Here is a 24007-nt window from a genome sequence, read left to right as displayed (position 1 = left end):
TTTTCATATAATTCCAAAAACTAAAGGAGCCAGGGAAGAATCCAGACACGACCCCTCATTTTGTTTACTGTATTTCTCTGACGGCAACAGCTTTCCCCGGCTGTTACAAGACTGTTGCTATGAAGGGTCTGTGTGTTCCTGATGTTAATTGATGCAATTAGCAAATCTTAATTTCAGCTGCAGTAAAGCAAAGAGCTTCATGTTGTTGCCCGTAACAAAGACACAAACCAACAGAGTGCCGGTTTATGCGGTGCTTTATTCAGGGCCCGGGAACCTGAGGACTAGTGTCCCAAGTCAGGATTCCGAAGACCCTCATTCTCAGTTCAGCTTTTATACTTTTACACAAACAAGTTTACGTGCAGTTTCCACAGAAAACAGTTACACTTGGTTACAAACAAGATCATACTTCATGCTGATAACAATTGATAATCATATACTCTAATCATAAATCTGCTTAGGTTGTCTTACTCCTAGAAACTGTTTAACAGACGCTTACCACATCTAAGGTAACAAATCATTATATATATGCTTGACTAAATCCTTTGATTATTGTTCCTTCCTCTTCAGCACATTCCATTCTCACAAACAAGGTTGCTAACTTACTACTTTGGAGTGTTGCTTTCTAGGCCTACTCTCCTACTAAGCCTTAGCCATTCTACTACTAAATTTGAATTATTCTGCAACAATGTGCTGTGAAAAGGGCACTACTGATCAAAGCCCTGGCATTCAGGACCAATGTTAAAAAGAGTTTTCTTCTTTGGGATTTTTAGAAATTTCCAGTGTCCTAAGACAGATAAAAATAATTTGGACTCCCTACTTAAATTCAAGACACACTGATGAAGACTGAAGCTGCAGAGGAAGCCAGCCAGACTTCCATTTCTCTCTTCAGCATCAGCTGGAGTTCTTTTTCTGATCCTATTTTCAGCTTTTAAGCTGAACAGCACAGCTGTGAATAAGACCAAGCAGATCATCACAATCATTAGTCTGTCTTGATAGAGACTGAAAATACAGCTATAAAATAAACTGGTTTCCCAGGTGGATGAACAAATAAGAATACCTGCTTAGTATGAGGCACCCTGCAGATACACAGACAGGCTGTCAGAGATGAAGCTGACAGCACTGTATTAGTCAGCTACTCGACAGTGCTCTGTGTGACAGAAACAAAAAGACTACAAAGAGTCAAAAAAAAAAAAGTCCAGAAAGAAAACCAAAACAACTTTATGTGTTTGTTACTTGGAATCCTTATGGAAAAAGTATTGAAAATAAGTGGACAATTGTAATAAAGTTGAGTATACCCAAAAATAATCAGATACTTCTATAATCAATAAAATATGCAAAACATGAAAAGCTGCTAAGAACATATCTTAAAAGATACTACACGAATCCCAGACACAGAGATGTTTCTCTTCAACCTGCATGCTGAAAGTCCATTAATATAAAATGGAAGATACATTTAGAGAGGTAAGGGAAATTATCCATAATAAACTTTTTTCCTCTTACATGTATCTTCCATTCAGAAGAATGTGTAAGAAGGTTTGTTTGAAATGCCATAAAGGAATCTCAGAACTTTCTAATTCCTTTTACTGATGCTGTTGGAATAATCTTTTTAGATACATGTTCTGTTGGCTTTGTTTTGTTTTCTTCCAGGGGAAGAAGTAATTTATTTGGCATGTTGTGGTGATGATAGTACTTTACTTCATTTTACTGATATGGAAGATCTAAGCAGCAATGCAAGAGGAGACGTTGGTTTTGACTGAAACAACAGTGAAGATACATTAAAGTTCACCCAGCAAGAAAAATCAACTTTTTACTTTTTTTTTACAGGAAATTACACCATGAAAAGAAATCCTGCTCTAAACTGTTCATAAGACACAATGACAGCTATGTCAATATATAATAAAGTGAAATAGCTATATGTGTTTCTCAGAATGTTTCTAAATAATTCCAAGTGGGACACCTGAGCACAAGGTCAGTCTTTTTTGTCCCTGTTCTATAGTTACTGACAAAATCAGATAAGAAGTCAATTTACAGCCAGCTATGAAGGCAGTCTTGAGGGACATCACCAGCATTCATCACTTGGAAATGGATTCAGATCGAGGATTTAGAGAATATACAAGCTGATTTCTCAAGGCAGCTCCTTCAAGCACATAATTAGAGGAGCTGGTATGAATAACCATCACTGTTAAAAATATGCTTAGAAGCAGACAGTTAATTAAAATATATTCTTATAGTCATTATGAACAGAGCAAGACAGAAATGCTTGCAACAGCAGGATTTGCAAAGCCACTATTTTCTCTCCTATTTTTGACGAAATTTGCCCTGAAACACATTTATACAGCTCTCCTCTCAGGAAGCTGCTACTACACACATGAAAGGACAGTTGTTTTGGATAGTCTAAAAGAACTTATTAAAGACAATACTGTACTGGACACTGTGTACAGTGGCAGAGGCATCCACTGCAGAACAATAGCACAGGTACCTCAATGAGGCCAACAGCTGCGTAAGGCTGGGAGAAGGGAAGCGCCTCACTCAGCTGCAGTTTAGCCAAAAATTAATTCACTTTCCACACTCCTTGCCACTGGAACTAATGTAGCTCTTTCAGAGCAGGGCCAATTTTTCCTGGAGGCAGACTATGGAGGAGATTTATACACCCCAGGGAATACAGGCATCTCTGCTCGAGTCACGCCAGACTACACCTGGCCCAAGCCCAGGCCGAGGGCTGTGCAGACATTCTGCTGTTCCTCCAGCCCTGCACACGCGGCTTTTCTGTCCAATGGCTGCACTTCACACACCGGAGGAACCGAAGACAGGAAAACCAATGTTAGAAAAACCCTGTAATATCTGTTTTCTAGATAATTACCACCACAGAAAAATAGGGTTCTTTCCCATGACTTTTTATTTGTCATAAGACTCCCTGCTCTGAAGTTTTATTTCTTTCCTTTCCTCCTTAACAGGCAGGTTCAGTAATGCTCTAGTTTAGCTGATTTTGATTAGAACGTTTTAAATACACTCAAGTTATTTTTAAATTTCCTCTCAAAGAAATTAAGGTTGTTAAATAATGTTCTTCAGATCTTATACGTGCTTACTTACATAAACTGTTTTAAAGAGGAAACAGTCTGGCTTTCTAGGCCAGACCCACAGCAGTGCTGCAGCTCCCAGCTGGCACTCGGGAGAGCCATTAGGAGTTGAGCACCCAAATATTTTGCAGTCTCTAGGTCTGAAGGTACAAATGCTTTATAAACTAAAGTTCCATTACTCTCTACGTATGGTAAATACTAAGCACCTAATCTGTAACACAGAAACTGCATTTAAAATTTGCTTACCCTTTACTAGTTTTCATCATCAGCTTTGGAAAGGACTTGGAAATTTCCAGTTGTTAACTAACTCTTTTGTTTAGGCAAGGTCAAAGTTCACTATACAGAAGGAAATTTAGCAGTCCTACATGACCAACTATACCAAAAATAACACTTTAAAAGAAACCAACCAAAATTAATAGAAAGTGTCATGGAACATTCTCTTCATCAAATTTTAAAAGCAATCGTAATCCTTTAGTAAACCATTTTTATATGCTACAGGTGCAATAGTTTTCTTACTGGGAATTGAAAAGCATTAATCATCTGGACAGAAAAGTGGTTTTTTGAGGTGAGAGTTGTGAGTTTGAAGCTGAGTGACTTGATATTCACAAGCTGCCAGAACCTGTTTGGCACATCACAGTGGGGTGTGTGCATATGTGCATCACCCATTCCCAGGGACCCAAAAAAACCGGGGCTGTGTCCACACACCCCTTTCAACACAGTTGGACCTGCTGCCATTACCTGCAGTGTCTGGCTGAACCGCTTCAGTGGAGTGGCACGGACAGGAGGAATGAGATTGGCCAGGGATGTGACTCTGGAAAGCGGCTTGACCCGTTTGTTACTGGGCTCCTGCAGCAAGGGGAGAGAGGGGAAGGAAAAAACCGGGGAGAGTGTGAGTATAATTAAGCAAAGATTGCTGAGCTTTTACTGATTCTCCTAAGAAAGAATTTCTAACAAGCAAGTTTGCAAACCTGGCCCATAATTAGGGCAGTAAATAAACAACAGCAGCTTTAAACGCTGACAGTGATAGATTGCTCTTGGCTGGTACATACAGGTCCTAAAACAGCTGGAAAATGTCATGATGGAGACTTGGCATGGCTGGGAGCAGAGGGAGAGAGGAAGGTAAAGAAAGATTAAATAATTTGATTATATTAACTCATTCTTTAAAGAAAAATTTTCAGCAGTGCTCTGCAGCTAATGCACATCGTGATAATCTCATCGAAAGAAATACTTCAAATGAAAACAATTCTGTTTATTTCTGTGCCTCAGACACTGTCAGCATGTGACTCTATTCATTTAAATGTATTTTATTCCAGAAAATATAACTCAGACAAAAATCTCTAAGTCTCATTGTCTTTGAATTCATATTCCTATAGAAATACATATACAAGCAAACACATAAGTAACATGTTTATATATATTTTTTGCATAAAATAGAAAGGAAAATGAAACAAAAATCTACCATATAGCATTTAATTAAATATTTTTCTTTTCATATATACTTTCAACAGCACAACAGCACTTAAAGTAATATATAACTACTTCAAAATAATATGCTAATTGTCCTGCAGAAATATATTTAAAAAAAAATTAACAGAAATCATAACACGAGAAAAAGGTGGTTATAAATACATAAAAATAGAACAGTTACCCTTGGCTTCCTAACCTCCATCTGACATTTAACGGATCCTGAACAGCACATGCAAAAGGCAACTTTTGACAGAAAAAGAGCCAAACCTTCCAAGTGAAGTTAAAAAAACCATCCAACACCATATTTCAAGGACATCCTAAAGGAGTTCATCTTTCTTTTTCAGCCATGCTTACAAGGTTTGTGTAGGCTTGCTATGCCTCCAATTGCCTAGGCATAGCTTTAAGAAAATGAAGCATGCCTATTATCCTTTTCTTCAGAAATATAAATCCTTCCGGAAATAATGCAGATTTGTCAACCTTTCTGATACCAAAAAATAAGTCTCAGGAGCGAAGATCACCATCTGTATTACTGGCAAGAAAAATTTTCTTCTATTAGTGCAGCAACAGAGGAAAGGTGAGAAGCAGCTACATATTTAATTTACTTCTCAGCGGGCAGACCTGGAAATCCATAAAAGCCAGCTGAGATAAGCGACAAAGTGTTTAACCCTCTAGCAAAAATAATGTATTCCATCACACATGAAACCTGGCATTAAAGAACTGTAGCAGCCCAAATCACGTTAAAATTCTTATCTTCACCGTTGCACTGTTATTCATAACCCTTCCTTTTCAGCAACCACGTCTTTGAGACAGGTTTTAGAAAGAGTATTTTTTACGTCACTGCAGCACCACCAGCATACTTATCTACAGCAGCACCAGCAGCATGAGGTTCCACTGTAATTCCTCTCTAACTGGTGGCACATCATCAGCTGTTTGTTTTTTATGATTATTCAGAATGCTGGTGCTGGTGCACAGATAATATCCCATGGCAGAGCTGCTCGTTCAGGATTGTGCTGCACTGCGGTGGAAGGACACGATGCCCCAGCCGGAGCTGGGCAGTGCCATGCCAGCAGCACAGCCTGTGCCAGCAGCTCCACCTGAGCAGCAAAGGTTACTTAGGCATCAACAGCCCAGCCCGAAAGCAAAACCTGGCAATCAAGGTTGTATGGACTTCCAGAAGAAAGAGAGAGAAGGATTAGGATTAATAGAAAAGATTACTCCTCCTTCACTGCCGTGTCCTTTCTGGTATCTCACAGCTTTGCTGCAATGTGTGTGTGTGTTCTAGGAATGAAAGACAAAACTCATGCAAAAAAAATGAGGCTTAACAAGACCAAGTGCAAGGTGCTGCACCTGGGTCGGGGCAAGCCCTGGTATCAATACAGGCTGGGGGGTTCATCTCCCATCCATTTCAAGGAGAAAAATGCCAAGGCAGTGTGGTTTTAGTGATGTTCATGCTGCAAAACCTCACTGAAAACAGAAACTGATGTTTAACAACAAACTCCAGTTTCAGCCACCATCAAAAAACATTAGGCTCTTCTAGAGCCTCCTTCTGTGAGTCACCAGAGGCCAGCTCTGCTCCCAGCAGGCAAAGCCAAGTCAGGTAACTGCAGTCCTACCCCTCCTGTGTCAGCACTCCATCTTGAGTTTCTCATGCAACATATGGTGTTCTAATTTCACACTGAAAATTCTGACCAGAATTCCAAACAGCTAAATACATAGTTGAAATTAAGAATTCAATTTTACAGAAAGAAAATAGCATTACCACAGGATTCTCTTAAACAGCATTATTTAGGATAATTTCAGAAGCCTGAGACTTTATACCAAGGAGCTCTTAAAGTAAATCTTGTTAATTGTAAGTTGTTAAGTATGAGAAAAGCTTTTTTTTAATATTTCTGACGTGATTTTCACCTTATATTAGAAACTGTCTGATAGGTTAAGATATCGAGCTGGAAGTGGAAACTCATCAAATCTTAAGTGTTCCAGATGTCATCTCCTTCAGAGAAGTCTAACAACAAAGATCATCAGCACTGAGTCACCCCTTCTACCGTGGAAAAATGAAGTTTGTACAAGTAAGGCTTTGCCTGTGCAATGAAAATATAGCACTACTGGAGCAATTCTAAAACCATTAGCTAGTAATAGTGAAACTGTAAGACAATCACAGGATTTCTGCTGTATGGTCTAAAATCATTCTGTCTCCACCTCCCCTTCCATCAACACCCTCATCCTCAAGCTGTGTCACGTCTCCAAACCAGCACCACAGAGGAGCTGAACAAGCTACTGAGGCCAACGATCTGGACAGGGGAAAATTCCTCAGTCAAGTGCAAGTTTTAAACAGGGGGCTGTTTTTCTCACCAAGGACTCTGTTCTTCACAGTCAGCAGATCAAACAGAAAGAGAAGACTGCGTGAACTGTTCTGCTTTACCCAGAGACACTGAACAGAATCTGCACTTGCACATTAGTGCCGTAAGATCAGGGAGCTGCTCTCCAGATGCTGTTTCCCAAGCCTCTTCAATTTTATTAATTTATCTTAAAAATAATAAACTGCCTTTGCACCTAAGAATTCCTCGTGAATGTATTCATTACTTTACTAATTTGTCTCTGAAAAATCTCTGATGTTCCAGTTAATCAGTAGTCCCACAATCCTTTGGGGTATGAATCTCAGCATGTGGAAATGCAGAATTGTGTCTGCCCAGCATGAGGAGGCTCCAGTAAGGACATACTGCACAGGTAGAATGAACATCAGATTCCAGGCACACACCTCTGAGTGCAGAGCTACCAAAAGTCATCACTCCCCATTCCCTCTTGCTCTCTCCTGCCCCTTCAGTGAAGGTAGAAGCAGAGGGGATTGAGAGAGAGAGGATTTAGTGGCTGCATCCAGTTGCAACACCATCACCTGTCCAGACTGGGAACTGGTTATGACACAAAAAATTCTGGAGTTCTAATCATTATTGGTATTAAAAAAAATCTTATTTCGGAGTTTTGAAATTATTGCATGTTTGACTGCATTTGCAGACTCATGAAGGCTTGCCAAAACAGTACGGGAAGTTAAAAAAAAAAAAAAAAAAAAAAGATCCAGACTACAGTTTGGCAGAGTTTCCAAAATGTGGAGCCGGTATATGTGAACAAGTAACGTTAATCTGACAAGGCTTTAAATTTGATATAAGGCTAAATAAAGCTGAGGGAAACATGAGTGCACAAACTTCAAAGGCTGAACAGTCAAGTGAAATCAAATTAATACCTGACTAGGCTAGAACAAAGAGCAGATGGCTTTTGGAGGGAGCTGTATATTTGAACTCAAGATGACTTTGGTAAGATTTGAATTCAGAGAGGAAAAAATTTAAGCGGGAAATACCATGTATAAGTGAGCCTCAGAAAGAACTTGAAACTGAGAACAAACTGATAAAAGCAGCAAATCTGTGTCCAAAATATGGATGGTTCTGAAAACCAGAGTGGACACATCAAACAACTACTGTGTCCTCTGGAGAGAGTATGTTTTTATAATATACTTTTCTGAAAAATTAGTAGGAAGAAAGACTAATTGCAATGGCACAATCCCAATTTAAGATGGGAAGCTATCAGATAAGTTTCAAAGATGCCATGCCTCACCATTTCTCTAATTTGGCATGAAGATTGCTTCTTTATTGTAATTTACTCTGTGGGTTTTATATATATATATACACACACACACACACACACACACACAAAATTGTAGTATCTTCTATATATTAAACTCTAACCTGATGGTTTAGACTACTGAGTAAGCAAGGAAAGCTCTATCTCTTAACGTAGAACCCAAAAAATTAGCCTTCTGCTGTGGGACAGCTGGAAAACTCATACAGCAATGAGCTGCAACTATAACACTACAAGGAGCCTGGGTAAGATCTGCCAACTCCCTTTTCAGTAAAATGTAAGTCTTTTTGCCTTGCATAACTGAGTGATGTGTTGCTTTCTAAACTGTGATATGGTCATTCCAAAATGACAGCATCTTGGCAAAAAGGTAACTTTTGTATCATTATTTTTGGCTCTGGTGCACGAGAATTACCATATATAAGCCTGAACCTTAGCACACAGCACCCACTCCTGGGGCAAGCTGAGCATTCAACAGCCACAGAAGCATGATAAAGCAGAAGATCCTCTGAAGAATCAGGCACTTAGATTAGTTGCAATGTACTGACAGCTAAGTTGATGTTATTTTTATTCCTCCTTTAGTGAAACTGGCACCTAATAATAGGATATATTTATCCAATAACACACTACACAGCTAGGAAAGCTTCTAGGAGCCTATTTAGGGGAAGAAACTAATGCTTTGGTGCTCTTCATCCGCAAAATGAAAAAAAAAAAAAAAAACCAAACACCAAAACCACCCTCTTTTAGTTGTATGTGTAAAGAATGGAATTTTCCCAAAGTTCAAAGCAGAGTGTCACAGTGAGTTAAATCCATTTAATTATATCAATCAGGTTTTGATACATTATCATTCAACAAGGCCACCCACAGCTTAATTATCACACTTTGATGGATAAATTGCTCTAGCAAAAGACTGGTTTTCATTTTCTATCAAAATGAACAAAAGCAAACAAAAAGAATGAGGCCAGATTCCCTTCATATTGCCCTAAGAACATCAGAACCAACGACCTGCATAACACACACTGAATAGTAGTTGAGGTGCCATTTAAAAGATCTTCACTTGCTCCAGTACCTCACTTCAAAATTCTTTCACTCTCTGCCCCTGACCGGCTTAGCCAATGATTTCCTCCCAGTCAAAAGCAAATGGATGGTCACTGCTGGTATGATTATTTTTCCAGCTGACTCTCCCACCTCTTATCAGCAACTTCAACAACAGTCTCCATGTCAGAGAACTGGTGCTGAATCTGACAAACAAGGGAAAATATTTCCCCGAGGAGTCATTACACTTGTGTCTGCAGCACTACTGTGACCATATTGTGTTGATTTTTCTGGTTGTATATAAAACCAAACTCAAAAAAAAGGAATTTACAGAGGTTTTTAAGGCAACGCAGAAGATCAGTGCTGTGTGGAAACTGGTACAGGAACTTGGCGTTTTAGAATATTAGAATTTATCCCTTCAAAGGATTTACCTTCAAAGGCCGGCTAACCTTGTCTCAACACACATACAAACCAGCTGAAATCAGCAATGCCTCTTAAAAACATCCTCCTTTACCGGAGTTCAGTGCTGAGACAACTATTTACAGCAGTAATTCCAGATTTGGGGTTCCTAACTTGCTTCACATTTTGTAAAAAATATGCCGGGTTGTTTTTTTTTTTTTTTCCTTTTTTTGATATGAATCAAGACAAACAGATACCCAGAGCATTCATTCTGTGTTATGGAAGCATTCATTAGGGCAAAATGTTTTAAATTAGTCTCAAAAGCGTTAACAGTGTAATAAATGGAAGACATTATAAATTGAAGCAGTACAGTAACCTTTGTTTTAAAACCTAATTCACAAGCAGTGCCAGCAAATGCAAACAGAACCACTCTGTTTCAGACTTCATGTAACTGGCTATATTTCCATATGCCTATACTTTAAATGTTATTAGTTTTTACTCAACTTTATAAGGGTAAGTCAACATTTGTCATGGCAGAAAGCCCAACAATATTATTTTTATTAGTCTGCTACTAGTTAAATTGGCCTCAGATTAAACAGTTCTAATAAATGCCCCCAAAACTCAGAGTTTAATAAAAAAACCCCCACATTCAAGCTTTGTTCCACAGGATGTTATCAGTATTTAACCTTCAGCAGGATAAAAAACCCAAACCAAACAAAAAAGGTTAAAATAGAAAAAACAACCTATGTTACAACAGAGTCTTTAACACAGCACTTAACCTAAAATTAAATTAAGCCAGGCATCTCAAGGCTTTTGTACCTTCAGAGCCAAGCAAGCCTAAAACATTCTCAATTGATTTTGGCACTAAAAAGACACCTTTTTTATACTTGAAACAGCAGAGAATTTGCCTTTGCTTCATAGCATCTTAGAAATATTCTAACTGGCAAATTCTAGAACATTGACTCTTCTAGAACTGAGGCCTATGGTCAAGAAAAACAAAGTAACTACACAACTGCACAAAGGTAACTACAATCATAAGCACAGGTCCATCCTAAAACCTGAGAGAGGCATCCCACCAGTAAAACGGCCAGCATCTCAAGGAGAATTTATCAGGCAATTTAAGTAAATTGATACGAGTGTCAGTGATTCCACTTTCCTTCAAATCCATTAGGTTCCATCCACCACCTAAGTTCCCTGATGGGAGCAGGAGGAGGTTTGTTATTCCTCCTCTGTCAGTCTCCACAAAACCACCAAGCAAATAAAGCAAAATCCAGGGACACTTTGTTTTAATCACAGCACATCAAAGAAGAGAACCTGAAAATGACAGTTGGGGTACAATGAAAAGCCATTTAGGGAAGTGGTGAAGCATTCCCAGTCAAAGACAAAAGCTGAAGTCTGCAGCATGTTATCCCATCATATGCTCATCAAGGACTGACTCCTCCCACACACGGGCTGCCCTCATTAGTCACCATCGATTTTATTTGCCAGGTGCAGGACAGAACCACTGCAGTGTCAGTAGCATAAGAACAAGTTGCATCCAGCTATCTTGACTGATCACTCATTTGCAATACCCAGAAATCAATATATCTATCAGAAGTTAGGAAATGAAGGCCAATTAACAGAAAAACCTCACACTGAGGTGAATTAACACAAGCAACAGAAACCCTGAAAAACCCAGACAACTAATGTAGGGTTGATTAAATTCTGCATTTCCTCTCATTAGAAGCAATATAAGAAAGACCTTTTCCATTCTGGAACAAACTGGATATTAACCTGGACTGCCAATTAACCCACAGACATCATATGGCGAGTTACTGAATGAAAAAATAAAGACAAGCTGTTTGTTTCATGCTGTCATTAAGCAGAACAGATCAGCAATTCCAAGTGGAGAGGTTTGACATGTTTCCAATTACACTGCACATGAACTTACCTGAAATATGCCCAAACTGCAACTTGCTAATATTTCATTACAACGAAATACATACATTTATGAAGATCAAAGAAAATTCGTGACTTGGAGTTTCTCTCATAATCTTTTGGCCCCTCTCGTCTGGCTCCATGCCTGGTTGTCCTGTTAATGATGTGCCATGGCCTAGAGGCCCGTGGGTTCCCCTTCACATCAGCCTTCCCTCACTCCCTGTGTCGAATCAAACCCCGTCCTGAGCACCTCAGTGCTGTGAGGGTATCAGGAGACAACAAAAGACAAGCTGCAAACAGCCCTGATTCCTGGGTCTAAGATTTCTGCAGTATAAGAGCTGTAAGCAGACATGCAACATACCGGCAAAGGAATTCTATGCCACCGTTGTGGTTTTTGGAGCCTAAACCCAGGCACTGTGTTGGTGCTTGTACAGCAAAACAGGACATCCTTACTCTGAGGAATTCAAGAGTTACTTCCACGACTTCACACTGAGGCCTTTAAACCTCAATCTGTGACTGTGAATGCTCTTTCTCACCTGCTGCCCATCAACCGTCTGAGAGTTTGCTTTAAAAAGGGTGAGAAGGGAGCTGCTTTAACCAGTGAAACAGCAAATGGTGTTTATTAGCAGGAAAGGTGTGGGGCTTCTTAAAACTTAGGGCAAGCAAATTTCAAGTTTCATTAACTGTCTCTATTTCTGAATTATGGAAAAGCTGAAAGAGCCCAACAGCTCTGTACTATTTACACCTAGAACTGTACTACAAGATTTTGTGTAGAACATACAATGATGTATGTAAACATCATTGTTTACATACATAATTGTGTATTCTTATAGTGTTTGCTGTATTAAGTGAGGTACTGCAGTGTTTGTTGCCCTTAAACTGCACTTAGAACTATAATAAATTAACTGTACTTTGACTGGAACATTTGCATTTTATCAGAATCCAGATTTTTAGTGTTCGGAAATTTCATTTGTCATTGTTTTGTGATTGTGCTACTTCTACAGAGTTTATGCCAAGGGAGCTGGTGTGGCTTAAAGAAAGAACTGAAGTAGAAAACCTCGGTTCTCTTTTCTGCCACTAACCTGTTCCTCAAAACATCTACACAGCAGAAAATCTGTTCTACTCCAAAAATATCAACAGTTACACACAAGTTGAGTTATTCAATAAATCAACCAACTTCACATGTTAATAATTAGGATGAAACTCGATTTTCAAAGGCAGAAATCCCTAACCCGCACACAGCAAGCGTTCTGGTGTAGTAACAGGGAACTGTGGTAGAAGGCGCCCAACAGCTTTAATGGCCTTGTAAATACGAAAGGCTGGAAGAACAGCTTAATGTTAAGAGCTTAAGAAACGTGGATTTTTCTCCCGCATATTGACAGATTTCAAAGAAACAGGTCCTTATAATGCCTTTTCCGAATAGTAGCTTTTATTTCTGCTTCCTTAACCAAATTTTTGGAGTGGTGGGTGGTCCTACCCTCCTAAAACAAATAGAATGTTTTAAAAGTTTATTTTTCAGAATGCTGGAAGTCCATCTTACTCTTGGAAAACAGCCTGAAAGCACGGGGTGCATTTTCTTACTCGTATAAAACACAAGCTGTTTGCACATTGTAATGTTGATTGATCACATCTGTTATCCAATACTTCCTCATGCTCTCAGCTTTCAGAGTCTTTGAAATTTGACTATAATTAAGCTGCTTTTCCAACAGTAACAGAGCAACACTCCAACTCTTCAGATTTGATAATTCCATTCATTCACAAAAAAACCCCTTCGTACAGTAAAGGCTAAAAACATGTTTCTTTAGTATTATGATTAGTAAAATGAGTACTCTTAAGAGAGACATTTGGTACTTAACAGCTTGTGTTTTACGTAGATTGACCCGTACACGCACACAGAGGGTGTTACTTTTCAAAAACACACAGTTGAAAATAATTCCACTTTTCTTAACTACAATAATTAAATCTCTCTATGTAAAGGTACACTGAAAAACAAGAGTGCAGCATCATCTAGTTAGTTCTTAGCTTAAGCATCACGATTAAATATAAGGTCACCGGGCTTATGTTACTTTTTACCTTAGGTCTATTCAACTGCTGGAGGTAATTAATCTTTGACGGAGATGTATTAAATGCACCCAATTTAGTAAGCTGTCTTCAAGTTACTCAGCAAACAAGACTAATAAGGAAGCTATACATAAAAGTGATAAAATCTTCCAGACAGAAATGTTATCCTTCCTCAAAAGCAGTCAGAATCCTTAAGGTCACTGTCTACCCAAACACAGAGCAATATTAAGCTAAGGTATCCAATATTTAAGCCTTTCACAAACATTTGCTGCTGAAACATTTCAGCATTTCTGAGAATTTTGCAAATGAGTATGTCATTTGGGTTAATGAATAAGATTTTTAATGTCACTTGAAAGGTTTTCATGATTTTTAAGAAACATAGTCAACCTGCTGATATGGCAGAGTTTTCAGCTAATTGTACATCGGATTAGTTTCCTGTTTACTGCTGATGAGGAAAAGACACTTAATGCTTTAAGACACCATTTTTCAGGTTCCCTCCCAGTTCCTGCATAAGCTTAACAATTTGAAAGTAATGGTTAGTCCAGGAATAAAATAAAAATAAATCGCTTATGTAAAAGAGGTATTTCTCAATTAGCTACTTTAAAGACTAATTTTAATTTCTTCAAGTGATAGGTGACAAAAACCTAAATTCCGTTTCTTGCCTTATTCCAAAAAGAAATTCAATACCTAGAGAAGGCGGTAAAAGATGCCTGACCGAACCTACACATCGCAGCCCGTTCTCAAAGCACATTACTTTTCCCCGGAGGAATATAAAGAAAAATAAAGCTGCAACTGTGTAACCAGTAGATCAAGTACCTCGGTCTCTTTAGCTGGGCTGGGCACAGTCTGCACTTCCAAGGCACAATTCGCCCTCTTGACGGACAGGTAGAAAGGATAATCCTTGGCCACCATGGTGGCGGCGGGAGGGGCGGTTTCGGGGCTCCCCGCCGGCTCTGTGCGAGCACAGGGGGTGCAGCCGCGGCCGCGCCGGCCCTGCCCGGCCCCCGGCAGCGCTGTGGCTCCGCGGTGCCCCGGCCCGAGGCTCGGGGCGCATCACCCGCTCCGGCTCCGGGGCGCGACTGCGGCAGCGGCAGCGCCGGCACCGGGGGCGGGGCAAGGGCTGGGCCGGGGCGGAGCGGGGCGGGGCAGCCCCCGCACCCCCGGGAGCGGCCGCGGAGCCGCTGCGGCGGAACGGGCACCTCTGCCCGGCCACTGACAGCGGGCACACCCGCGGACAGGTTGGTGTGACCTCCCTGCCCGCTCCTCGCAGGGCCGCTGCGGAACTGCCCGGCTCTCGGGGCAGCCGAGGGTCCGACGGGAGCGCAGGACTGACTGGCAGCGGTCCCAAAGGGCACAGCGCTCCCAAATGAGCGGTCCTGTCTCAAATACAGACTGGACTGCAGTGGCTCTGCTCCTGCTGAGCAGAGAGGGAATCTGCATCGTGTCGCGGTGCCACAATGTCGCTGCTTTCATTCTCCCTCCCTCCGCCTTTTTTTTTTCCTTATTATTATTTTTCCCTTTTTTTTTTTCATTCACCCATATTGTTGTTTATTTCCTGTTTGGCAAGCTGGAGTTTGTTTCTTGTGTTTTTTAAGTTCCACACTTTTGTTGCCATTGTTCGACCAAAGAGCTCCCCTGCTCGCACCCCTCATTGTAACGAGCTAAGAAAGTAGCAAAACACCTTTGCCTCGAGTGTTTCCTAGGGCATTTCAGTGTCTGTGCAGCCAGGCAAAGTCTGTTTGATGGCTACCTTAGAACAAAGGTAGTGAAAATTTCCTGAAAAGAGAGAGGAAGCGTTAAGGGCCCTGTCGGCAACACAGGATCAATCTGAGAGAGACTATATGGGAGACAAGGAAAAGGAAACTGAGTAGGAAGCTGGATGAGAGAGGAGGGAAGGATATTTTCAGCCAAAGGGAAACAGCACAACTAAGAATAACTTCATAGAGCTTGAAAAAATAAACTGGTTTTAAAGACAGATCCTATGATGGATGTGGCTTTACAAGCATCTATTTTCCTACAGGCTGTTAATCAGATAACAATGACTTTAGAATAAGATTAGTCAAATGGCAAACGTAGTCCTCATTTGGACACCGTCCTTTCACTTCACCAGTATCCCAAGCACATGACAGCTCTCACACTTACCCTCCTATGTCTTTTCAGGAGCACCTGCAGTACAGCCAGGGATGCTATCCTGCTGCCTGCTACACCCTTCTATTCTGTGGTAGTCTGCCTATTAAAAAAAAAAAACCACTAGTTTCCCAACCCAACAATTCCAGCAAAATCACTGGAACATCACATAAGTACTTCTAAATGTTCAATGATTCTAGAAGAAAACGTGACATTTGAACATTTGGAGAGTTCTGTGCAGTACCACACTCCTCATCCCCACCACAGGAGGACGGGACAAGGTTCACTGACACTGAAAGTGTTGACAAGAGGCACTGAACAGCTTTCATGTAGAAACAGTTAAACAGACAAGATATATCAGAAAAGAGTGAGGTTAACACAGGCTTCCAAAACCTACAAACCACGAGTGACAGAGGAAGGAAATAGGGAATGATTTTTCACTGTATTCAACAAGAGGGGTAAAATGGTTCATCAGATTAAACCAGATGGTGGCAGATTCAGAGTAAAAGCAAGTGAATTAATTCTTCACCTTATGTACAATATTTGTGTTATACATAGTAGAAGTACCTGTCACAAGATGCTGCCACTAAGAAAGGTTATCAGACACAAGTTCTTGACTACTGGGACAGTATTTTGGGAAGCATCATGACAGGCTATTTCTGTTTTAGACTCTCCTCTAAGGAGCTCCTGCTGGCCACCACTGGAGATCTGGTGTTAGGTTAGATCAATTCTTGCAGCAGCCCCTTCCTTTCCATATTTCAAGAAAGTATGAAAAGAATGTAGCATTTTATTTGGAGACTACTTGTCTTACCTGAGGATTTCTGAAAGTATGAACAGTTACTTCAGTGACATGAAGATACATTCATTTCTGCAGGTCTTCTTCAGTGTGCTGTTCAGATGACATACCTCTGAGCACAACCTGATCATGTTGGACAGTCTCTCCTCCCACTTCAAGCACATCAAAACACCTCTACACACAGGTTGTATAAAATGGTCAAGAACCTCCCCAAGAATGCTGCAGCTGCTGAGTAACCATTTAAGACCAAGAAGCCTTGATTTCAAATACCATCTGTGTATGTTTGTTTAGGAAGGTGTATGCTAACACCATTTCAAAAATCAGCTTCACTTAAATCATTCAGACAAAATGTCTTCAGGGCTTGTCCTCAAAGCAATCTAATCCTGTAACATGCTTCATGGCATAAACAGCACTTCACTCAGGACAAGAGTGTACTGGTTTGGACACTGAAATAATGAACTTTGGTTTATACACATTAAAAAAAAAACCAAACCAAACAAAAACATGCCAAGAGAGAAATTCTGTCATTTCTCCATTAATCAGGCCAGTGCACTTCAGCTTGACTAAGCATTCTTGAGAAACAAGAGAAACATTAGTCCTAAAAGGAATATGATTCTTAATAGGCAGGATTTCCATGTCAATAAGTTTCAGAGCATCTTGCCCCTCTAAGATAGACTTCAATGACATCTAAACCAGGATTCATTAGACTCTGTGGATGTTTGTTCTCTTCATCACAGAGTATAAATACAATTTTAGAACTGAAATTTGGACCCAGAGTCCCAATTATCTGATGGAATAACATCAGATCAAACGGTTCTCTCTTTCAGAGAACTGAATTTGTCTGTAAAATGCTATGTGCATTTATAAGCAATGAATTATGATTACAGTTTAGCCATGGTATTGAGTCCCTTCTGTACTGCATATCAAACACAACACTTGGAGTCCATTCTGAAAGATCTTACAGACTAGTACTCATTTACATTTACATTTAATTTCTACTTTAATTTAGTATAGTCAATAGTCCCTGCACTGTGCACGTGCACATACACCCAGCAGAGCCAAATGGCACTTCATAAACTTGTGCCTGAAAGACTCCCTAGAGAACTCCAGTTATACAGTTGGAGAAACAAAGGTTTCAGTGATTCCACTACGGAATCTTGTAAGCGTGGAGCCAGTGAGTCCAACTCTTGCCAAAAATTTTAGTTAGACTACAAGTCTACACTAACACTATAAAGATTAGATCTGACTTGTAAGCTACTTTCAAGAAATAAGCTAGTATTTAAGATAAGACAATGCTAGTGACTGGATTGCAGAGCAGGTCGGTGCATCAGTTTTGCCATTTCTGGAACAGTTTTTTTGTGGGTTTAGTTTGGGGGGGTGTTCATTTACACAGGTCAACAGCAGCATTTAGTCAGACATTTACTTATCTGTCACGGAGAAGTAAGCAAACTGTTTGGTAACTCTGGAAAGCCTTGCTCATCAAAGGTACCACCACTGCCCTGGTTCAGCACTGAAGTTCCCTGACAGAGCTGCTCTGTGGTCATCGTGTTCACACCAGTGCCTTCAGTTCGTTTCCTCCCAGACTCAAAACCTCACACAGAAGGAGCTCTTGCAAAAGCATCTGCACAGCAAAGCCCTTTGAGATACTCAGGCTCAAACCTTTAAAACATCTTCATATGTGCCCAGAATTCTTCTTCATCTTATGCTAATCTCTGAGGTTCGTACAGCTTTGATCAGAGTAAATTTAAAATTAAAATGCAAAATACAGTGGTAAAAGAATAAAAAACTACTAAAAAAACCCTTGTTTCCTTCTAAAGAATAGTTAAGAGGCCATTACACTAAGCAAGAGTAAAAGGAACTGAAACATTTAATCTAAACATTAAAATTAGGAAAAGCCCAATGGAGTGAAGAATCTTCAGCAATCAATGTCAAGGGCTTTAAGGAGTTCAGTGGAACAGAAAATTATCAATTAAAGCTGAACTCTGCCTAAAGAAGAAAACTCACAAATAGATGCTTTTAGGATTTGAGTTGGTGTTTTTATAGTTTTGTTAAAGTTTTGTTTTAACATGATCTTTGCCAACAGTTTTGAACTGCCTTGGGCAGAAATGCAGAATCTGTGATTGAACAGAACAGAAATACTTTGAGATGTCTACACCCAGATCTTGACTACCTTCTTGTTCCTGATATGCTACTGTGACTGCTTTCCCTTTTAAAAGTCAAAATCTGTTTTGCCAAGCTGTTAAAAAAATAAAAGCTGATAAATACAATAAATATTTTTGTAAAATACTGGTACACCAAGATGCAAGAGACTCCAAATGTTTGTGTACTTGCCTTTGCTTTTCCTCCCTCACCCAATATCAAACAGACCTTGGCTTCTTGTGGTCTGTTTGACACTGATGCCTAAGAAGCAACCAAGCCTTAGTTGGAACAATTCAGTCTAATTATTTATTTTCTTAATTACATCTAGCAAAGCCAAAAGAAAAGCACTAACTGTATTTCTCCTGTGATTCATATTTATGGGAGCTTTTCCTTTTGATCTGTCCATTCTGATGACTTAGAGAGAGACACTTCTGCATATAGATACTTTCTTGGTGAAATATATGCCTATGTGAAATATATGCCTAAGTTTTCAGCAACAAGACAAGAATCTAGGGAAAGGTGTAGTGCTTCAAAAACCCCAAACAAACCAACTGTGCTATCACTATAGTCTTCAGATATGTTATATTCCCAGCTGATTTTAAGAAAATTACATTAAGAACAATAAAGAGTCCATTGCTCTCTTTTCAGATCAGATGAATTGCTGTAAGGATATCCAGTAGTTTCTGAGCCATCCTAAGTGGAGTAGCTCTGCTGTCTAGCTAAGTTACTCCAGGTTTATGGAGGGAGTAAAAGATTCAATGTAAAGTGTGCTGCACAGGACCAGAATCTCCTATACAATTTTGCCTAAGTGTGCAAAGAGTAATTGGCATATGAAGTTTCTGAAAATTTTAAGCACAATAAAAGCCTTAAGTAGAAATATTGCACACACATTTCAAGGGGGAAAAAAACCTCCTGAGTAGTTCACACTTTATGGAGTATTTTTCATATATATGCAGCCATCCTCTCATTTAAACTGAAAGAAGATTAGACATTGGGAAGAAATTCTTTACTGTGAGGATGGTGAAGCACTGGCACAGGTTGTCCAGAGAAGCTGTGGCTGCCCCATCCCTGGAAGTGTTCAGTGCCAGGCTGGAGGGGGCTTGGAGCAACCTGGTCTCGTGGCAGGTGTCCCTGGCCGTGCCAGAGCTGCCATTTAAAGCTGCCTCGGATTCCCAGATAAAAATTGTTGTGGTGACTGGTTTGCTGGCTGGCCTAGAGAAATCGGGAAGGATTCCCACTTCTCCACCTCTCCCCCACACCCAGCAGTGCTCACCAATTATCAACAGGGTGGTCCCTGCTGAGGGAATGCACAGGGTGGGGTGAGGTTGGCTAAAATGACCCTCCAGCAGTCACACTTAGAAGTTGTTGGTTGAGGTTTTCCGAGTCCACAGCCCTGGGGAGAGCAGAAAAGAGGGGGTGGAAAGGATTGGACTGATTTATCAATGTGGATTTTAAACAGCTGCCCAAATTCTGTAGAGGGTGAAATGATCACCCAAAGTGATCTTTCCTGAACTTTTCATTAAAAGGCATTCTAGGGAGAGGCAATTACTGAAACCACTTGTATGATGTTTAAATGAGATTAAATGTAATTAAAATAATTTTGTTTAAGTTACAGGCAGTGTGGGAGCAGGAGTTTCTCTCCAGAGCACTCCTGCTGACTGGAAAATTAAGTAACAAATTTCTTTATGAGAAATCATTGTCCCTAATGCAAAATGTTTACCCAGACATCATGGTAGTGGTCTATTTTTTGTTTTGATTAAATCTTATTATAATAACATTTATATTACATGAGCAACTCCACAATATTTATCCTCAGAGTGGATAGCATCTTGTAATGTTTTTCCTGTATGCTTAGATGTAAGCAAGAAGAAAATTCTATTATATTCAAAAGTAACAGGAATTTCTGCTGGCTCTATAACTGGTCTCACACATAATAAAGGCCAAATGCCACTTATTTTGCTCTTTCAAACAGCCCTTCCAACTGCAACATGTAAAGCAAAGTTTGGGGTTAATATGGTTTATTAGACCAAATTATATAACTGGGGAAGAAAAAGAATCAAAAAAAGTCAAACCAAAGCCAATAAACACAAATAAGCAAATGAAACCCCTAAAACAACCAGAACAAATAAACAACAAAAGAAGAGCTTTCGGGTACACAGGTCCTTCTTCAGGTAAGAAATAAAACCAGCAAAAAAAAAAAAAAAAAAAGACTTGGGCCTTTTGAGTTTTGTTTTCCTAACCATCTCTTTACCCAGTTGTACAAACTTCAAACCTTGTTATATATTTGTGTTCAGTTTGACCCAGTTTACTACATTTATCTGTTTGCATGATTCTCCCCAGTCCTGAGAAATCATCCAAGTTAATCACATTTTGCCCTTCATATTCTACTTTGGGAAGTGCTGTACTCAAGATACAAATAAAGTCTCCAAGTGCTAACAAAGAATAGGAATTTACAGTATGGCTGACGTGAATTGACAGTTTGCCACTTGTAAAAGTATGAACCTCATTTCCCTCTCTACACAAATTTCTCCTCTTCCCTCTTTTCCTGCTCTTTCACTGGCACTGTACCCTCTGTCTGTGTAGTCCTTCCCTTCCACCTCATGCCAACTCAAGTACTCATCACACAGATAAGTCAGCAGCCCGAAAACAGAAAAACACTTTCTTCTGCCAGGTTTCTTGTCTGCTCTGTTTGTGAACTGAACAAGTTACTGTGCCATGAGAAAAGCACCAGAACTCACTGAAAATAAATGGTGGAAAAGTACAGGGGTACAAATAAGGACAGGACAGGGAAAAGGCTGATTTTTCTCCTCCTAATAGCTCTAAACTGTTAGCTCAGCTAATTTCATGAAGTCATACCCAAAGAATACTGTCATCATTTCATTTTTTTGGATGAACGTTCTGGATCAGAAGCTTTATTTATTTATTTTTAAAAACAAACCCACCTATTAAATTCCATAACAACTGTGCACTGTAACTCATTGTCTAGTCAGTTATTTTTGCCAATCTGAATATCTTGCAATTAAGAGAACATCTGTGCTTCTTCAATAAATATTTAGAACACAAACCTTGAGACTGATTTCATGTTCTCCTGAGCATAGAATCATAGAATTGTTTAGTTTGGAAAAGACCTTCAAGATCATCACATCCAACCATTATCTCAGCACTGCCCACCACAACATAAATCAATACATTAACTACAAAATGTATTAAAATAAAAAATCTGCAAATTAAGATCACATAAAATTAAATTTCTGTGCAACACTAGTAGTTTAGAGATAATGTATCTTATGAAAGTCTAACAATTATGGAAAATTAAATAAGAAGCATGAAAATTACCAGGGATGTACCCTTTTCTAGACCACAGCCAAGGAGATGCCATGAGTGTTTCTAGACTCCAAGTTGAGCAACTAAAAACTGTTTGACACAGGTTAGAAGACATCCATGGGAAAGACTGATGAAAGTCAAACAAAATAGTGAGACTATTAAGTGCTTTATGAACAAAAACGAGAGTCTAATATCTCAACTACAGTAAAGCAGCCTGACATGCCTTCTTTCACACTGCAATACTGACTGAGAACCCATCACAGAACCCTCTACATTTGGTCCTGAATAGAGATTTTGGGATCACACAATGCCTTACAATCCAAATAATCACAGTGATTATCCAAATTACAATATTCCACTGTCATGGTCCATTAATATCCTTAGAAATGCTGTTCAATTCCCATATCCTATGACCCACTGAACAAAAACATCAGACAAAAATGAACACAAAAAAACTAAATCATCTTTCTGTTACCCACATCCTCCCACTAACAGAGGGGAGGAAAACCATGGTATAACTTCAAAAAGAAGTGTCCTTGCAAAAACTGGTAATGTATCAACAAATGATAGAACTGACCTACTCCCATTACAACTCTATTGCAGACGTATGACCTTAAAGATGATGTGGCATTAAGCAACAATGTGACTAATCCTTAAAAGACAGCTGAAATGGGATGTGACATCTTCAAACAGACAGCAACAATTTACAATTGGACAGAACTGCTTTGTTCCTATCCCTTTATCAAGAATTAGGGAATCGAAAAGCCTTTGCTGGGAATATTTTGCTGAGGGTTACAAAACGTTTTTATTTACAGTTACAAAATAACTATCTTCCCAAGTGTAAATATAATGATGCAAGCCCATATGGTACAAAAGTTACTATAACAAGTTTTAACTGACACAAAAATATAAATAAGAAACTGTTTCTTGAATACTTTTCTGATTTAAGAAAGCCAGCTATAATTTCTGAAGGCTGTCTCCTGGTCAAGTTGTTACCCACAAACTGCTATCTGGCACTGATGGAGTTTATCCTGCTTTTATGTGATCTCCATTATCAAATCTGCAACCACAATCCACCACAACTGTTCCATTTCCCAAGAACTATGAATTTTGGACCCTAATGACCACAGTTAACTTAGTTCCCAAAATAGAAGGGAGAGTCAATAGTTCGGAAAGTAATTCCAACTATCACAGAGAAAATATTGGTTATTATTTTAAAAGCTAAGAAACAACTCAAAATTGCATCAGAACATACTTTCTGTGTCTATTAGTCTTGAAAACACAGCAATTGTCTGAACACAAAACCAAGATGTTTTAGCAAGCATTCTGATTTGATTACATAATAGATTGGTCTTAAATTACATGGATATCAAATATTGTATCTTCAAATCCCTGCAAAAACATGAACTCTCAAGACCCTAGTAAATAGTGAAGTGTTAACACAAGAGATTATAGAACAACATGAGGACACTTAAATATCAACCCACAGCCATAAAATGATTTTGTTCTCAGGATGCATGTTAAACAAAGTGTAGCTGGAGCAGGGTGGGATAGAAAAGCCATATACTTCTAATAGCAGGCATTGCTTTCAGAGCCCAAGATGATTAACAGCTGTCAAGTTTGTTCTGACCAACATGTAACTTTCAGGAAGGATTCCTCTAAAAAACTGGGGCTATAGAGGGGGAGAGAAGCTCATTGATTTAAAAAAAAAAAAAAATCAAGTTAAGAATGAAGGTGGTTATTCTAGACCAGAAAGGAACAGGAGTGAACAGGTTGAATGCAGAATGATTCATGGGATTGGGATAAATAATTTATCTATCCTTTCAAAAGCCTTTGTAGCTTCTGTCTGATGCAAAATAGAAGTCATTAGAGCAATGCAAAGAGCAGCATAGAACAATCAAAGTGATCACCCAGGAAAATGGCTTTTGCAATAACATCTGGCTGTATACATTGCAATAATCAAAATGCAATAGTAGGTAGGATCCTGAAGGAGAGTTTTAGTTTTGTAAATAGAAAAAAAACCCCATAAACTAATGATGAC

General features: G+C 39.4%; 1 protein-coding gene across 3 annotated transcripts in view; it reads right to left on the bottom strand.

Moving 5' to 3' along the window:
- ARHGEF3 (Rho guanine nucleotide exchange factor 3) overlaps positions 1 to 24007 on the bottom strand; it is a 114423-nt gene that overhangs the window by 12929 nt on the left and 77487 nt on the right. For 2 of the 3 annotated variants that reach the window (XM_032699279.1, XM_032699280.1), the window contains one exon: positions 3816 to 3923. In XM_032699279.1, coding sequence (XP_032555170.1) covers positions 3816 to 3923 — 108 coding nt within the window. Of the gene's footprint in view, positions 1 to 3815; positions 3924 to 14396; positions 14591 to 24007 lie in introns of those variants that run through there. The other variant, XM_032699281.1, reaches the window with a different exon arrangement.

Source organism: Chiroxiphia lanceolata, chromosome 11 (genome assembly GCF_009829145.1).
Source record: "Chiroxiphia lanceolata isolate bChiLan1 chromosome 11, bChiLan1.pri, whole genome shotgun sequence".
NCBI lineage: Eukaryota > Metazoa > Chordata > Aves > Passeriformes > Pipridae > Chiroxiphia > Chiroxiphia lanceolata.
This window is presented reverse-complemented; position numbering and strand designations above follow the sequence as displayed.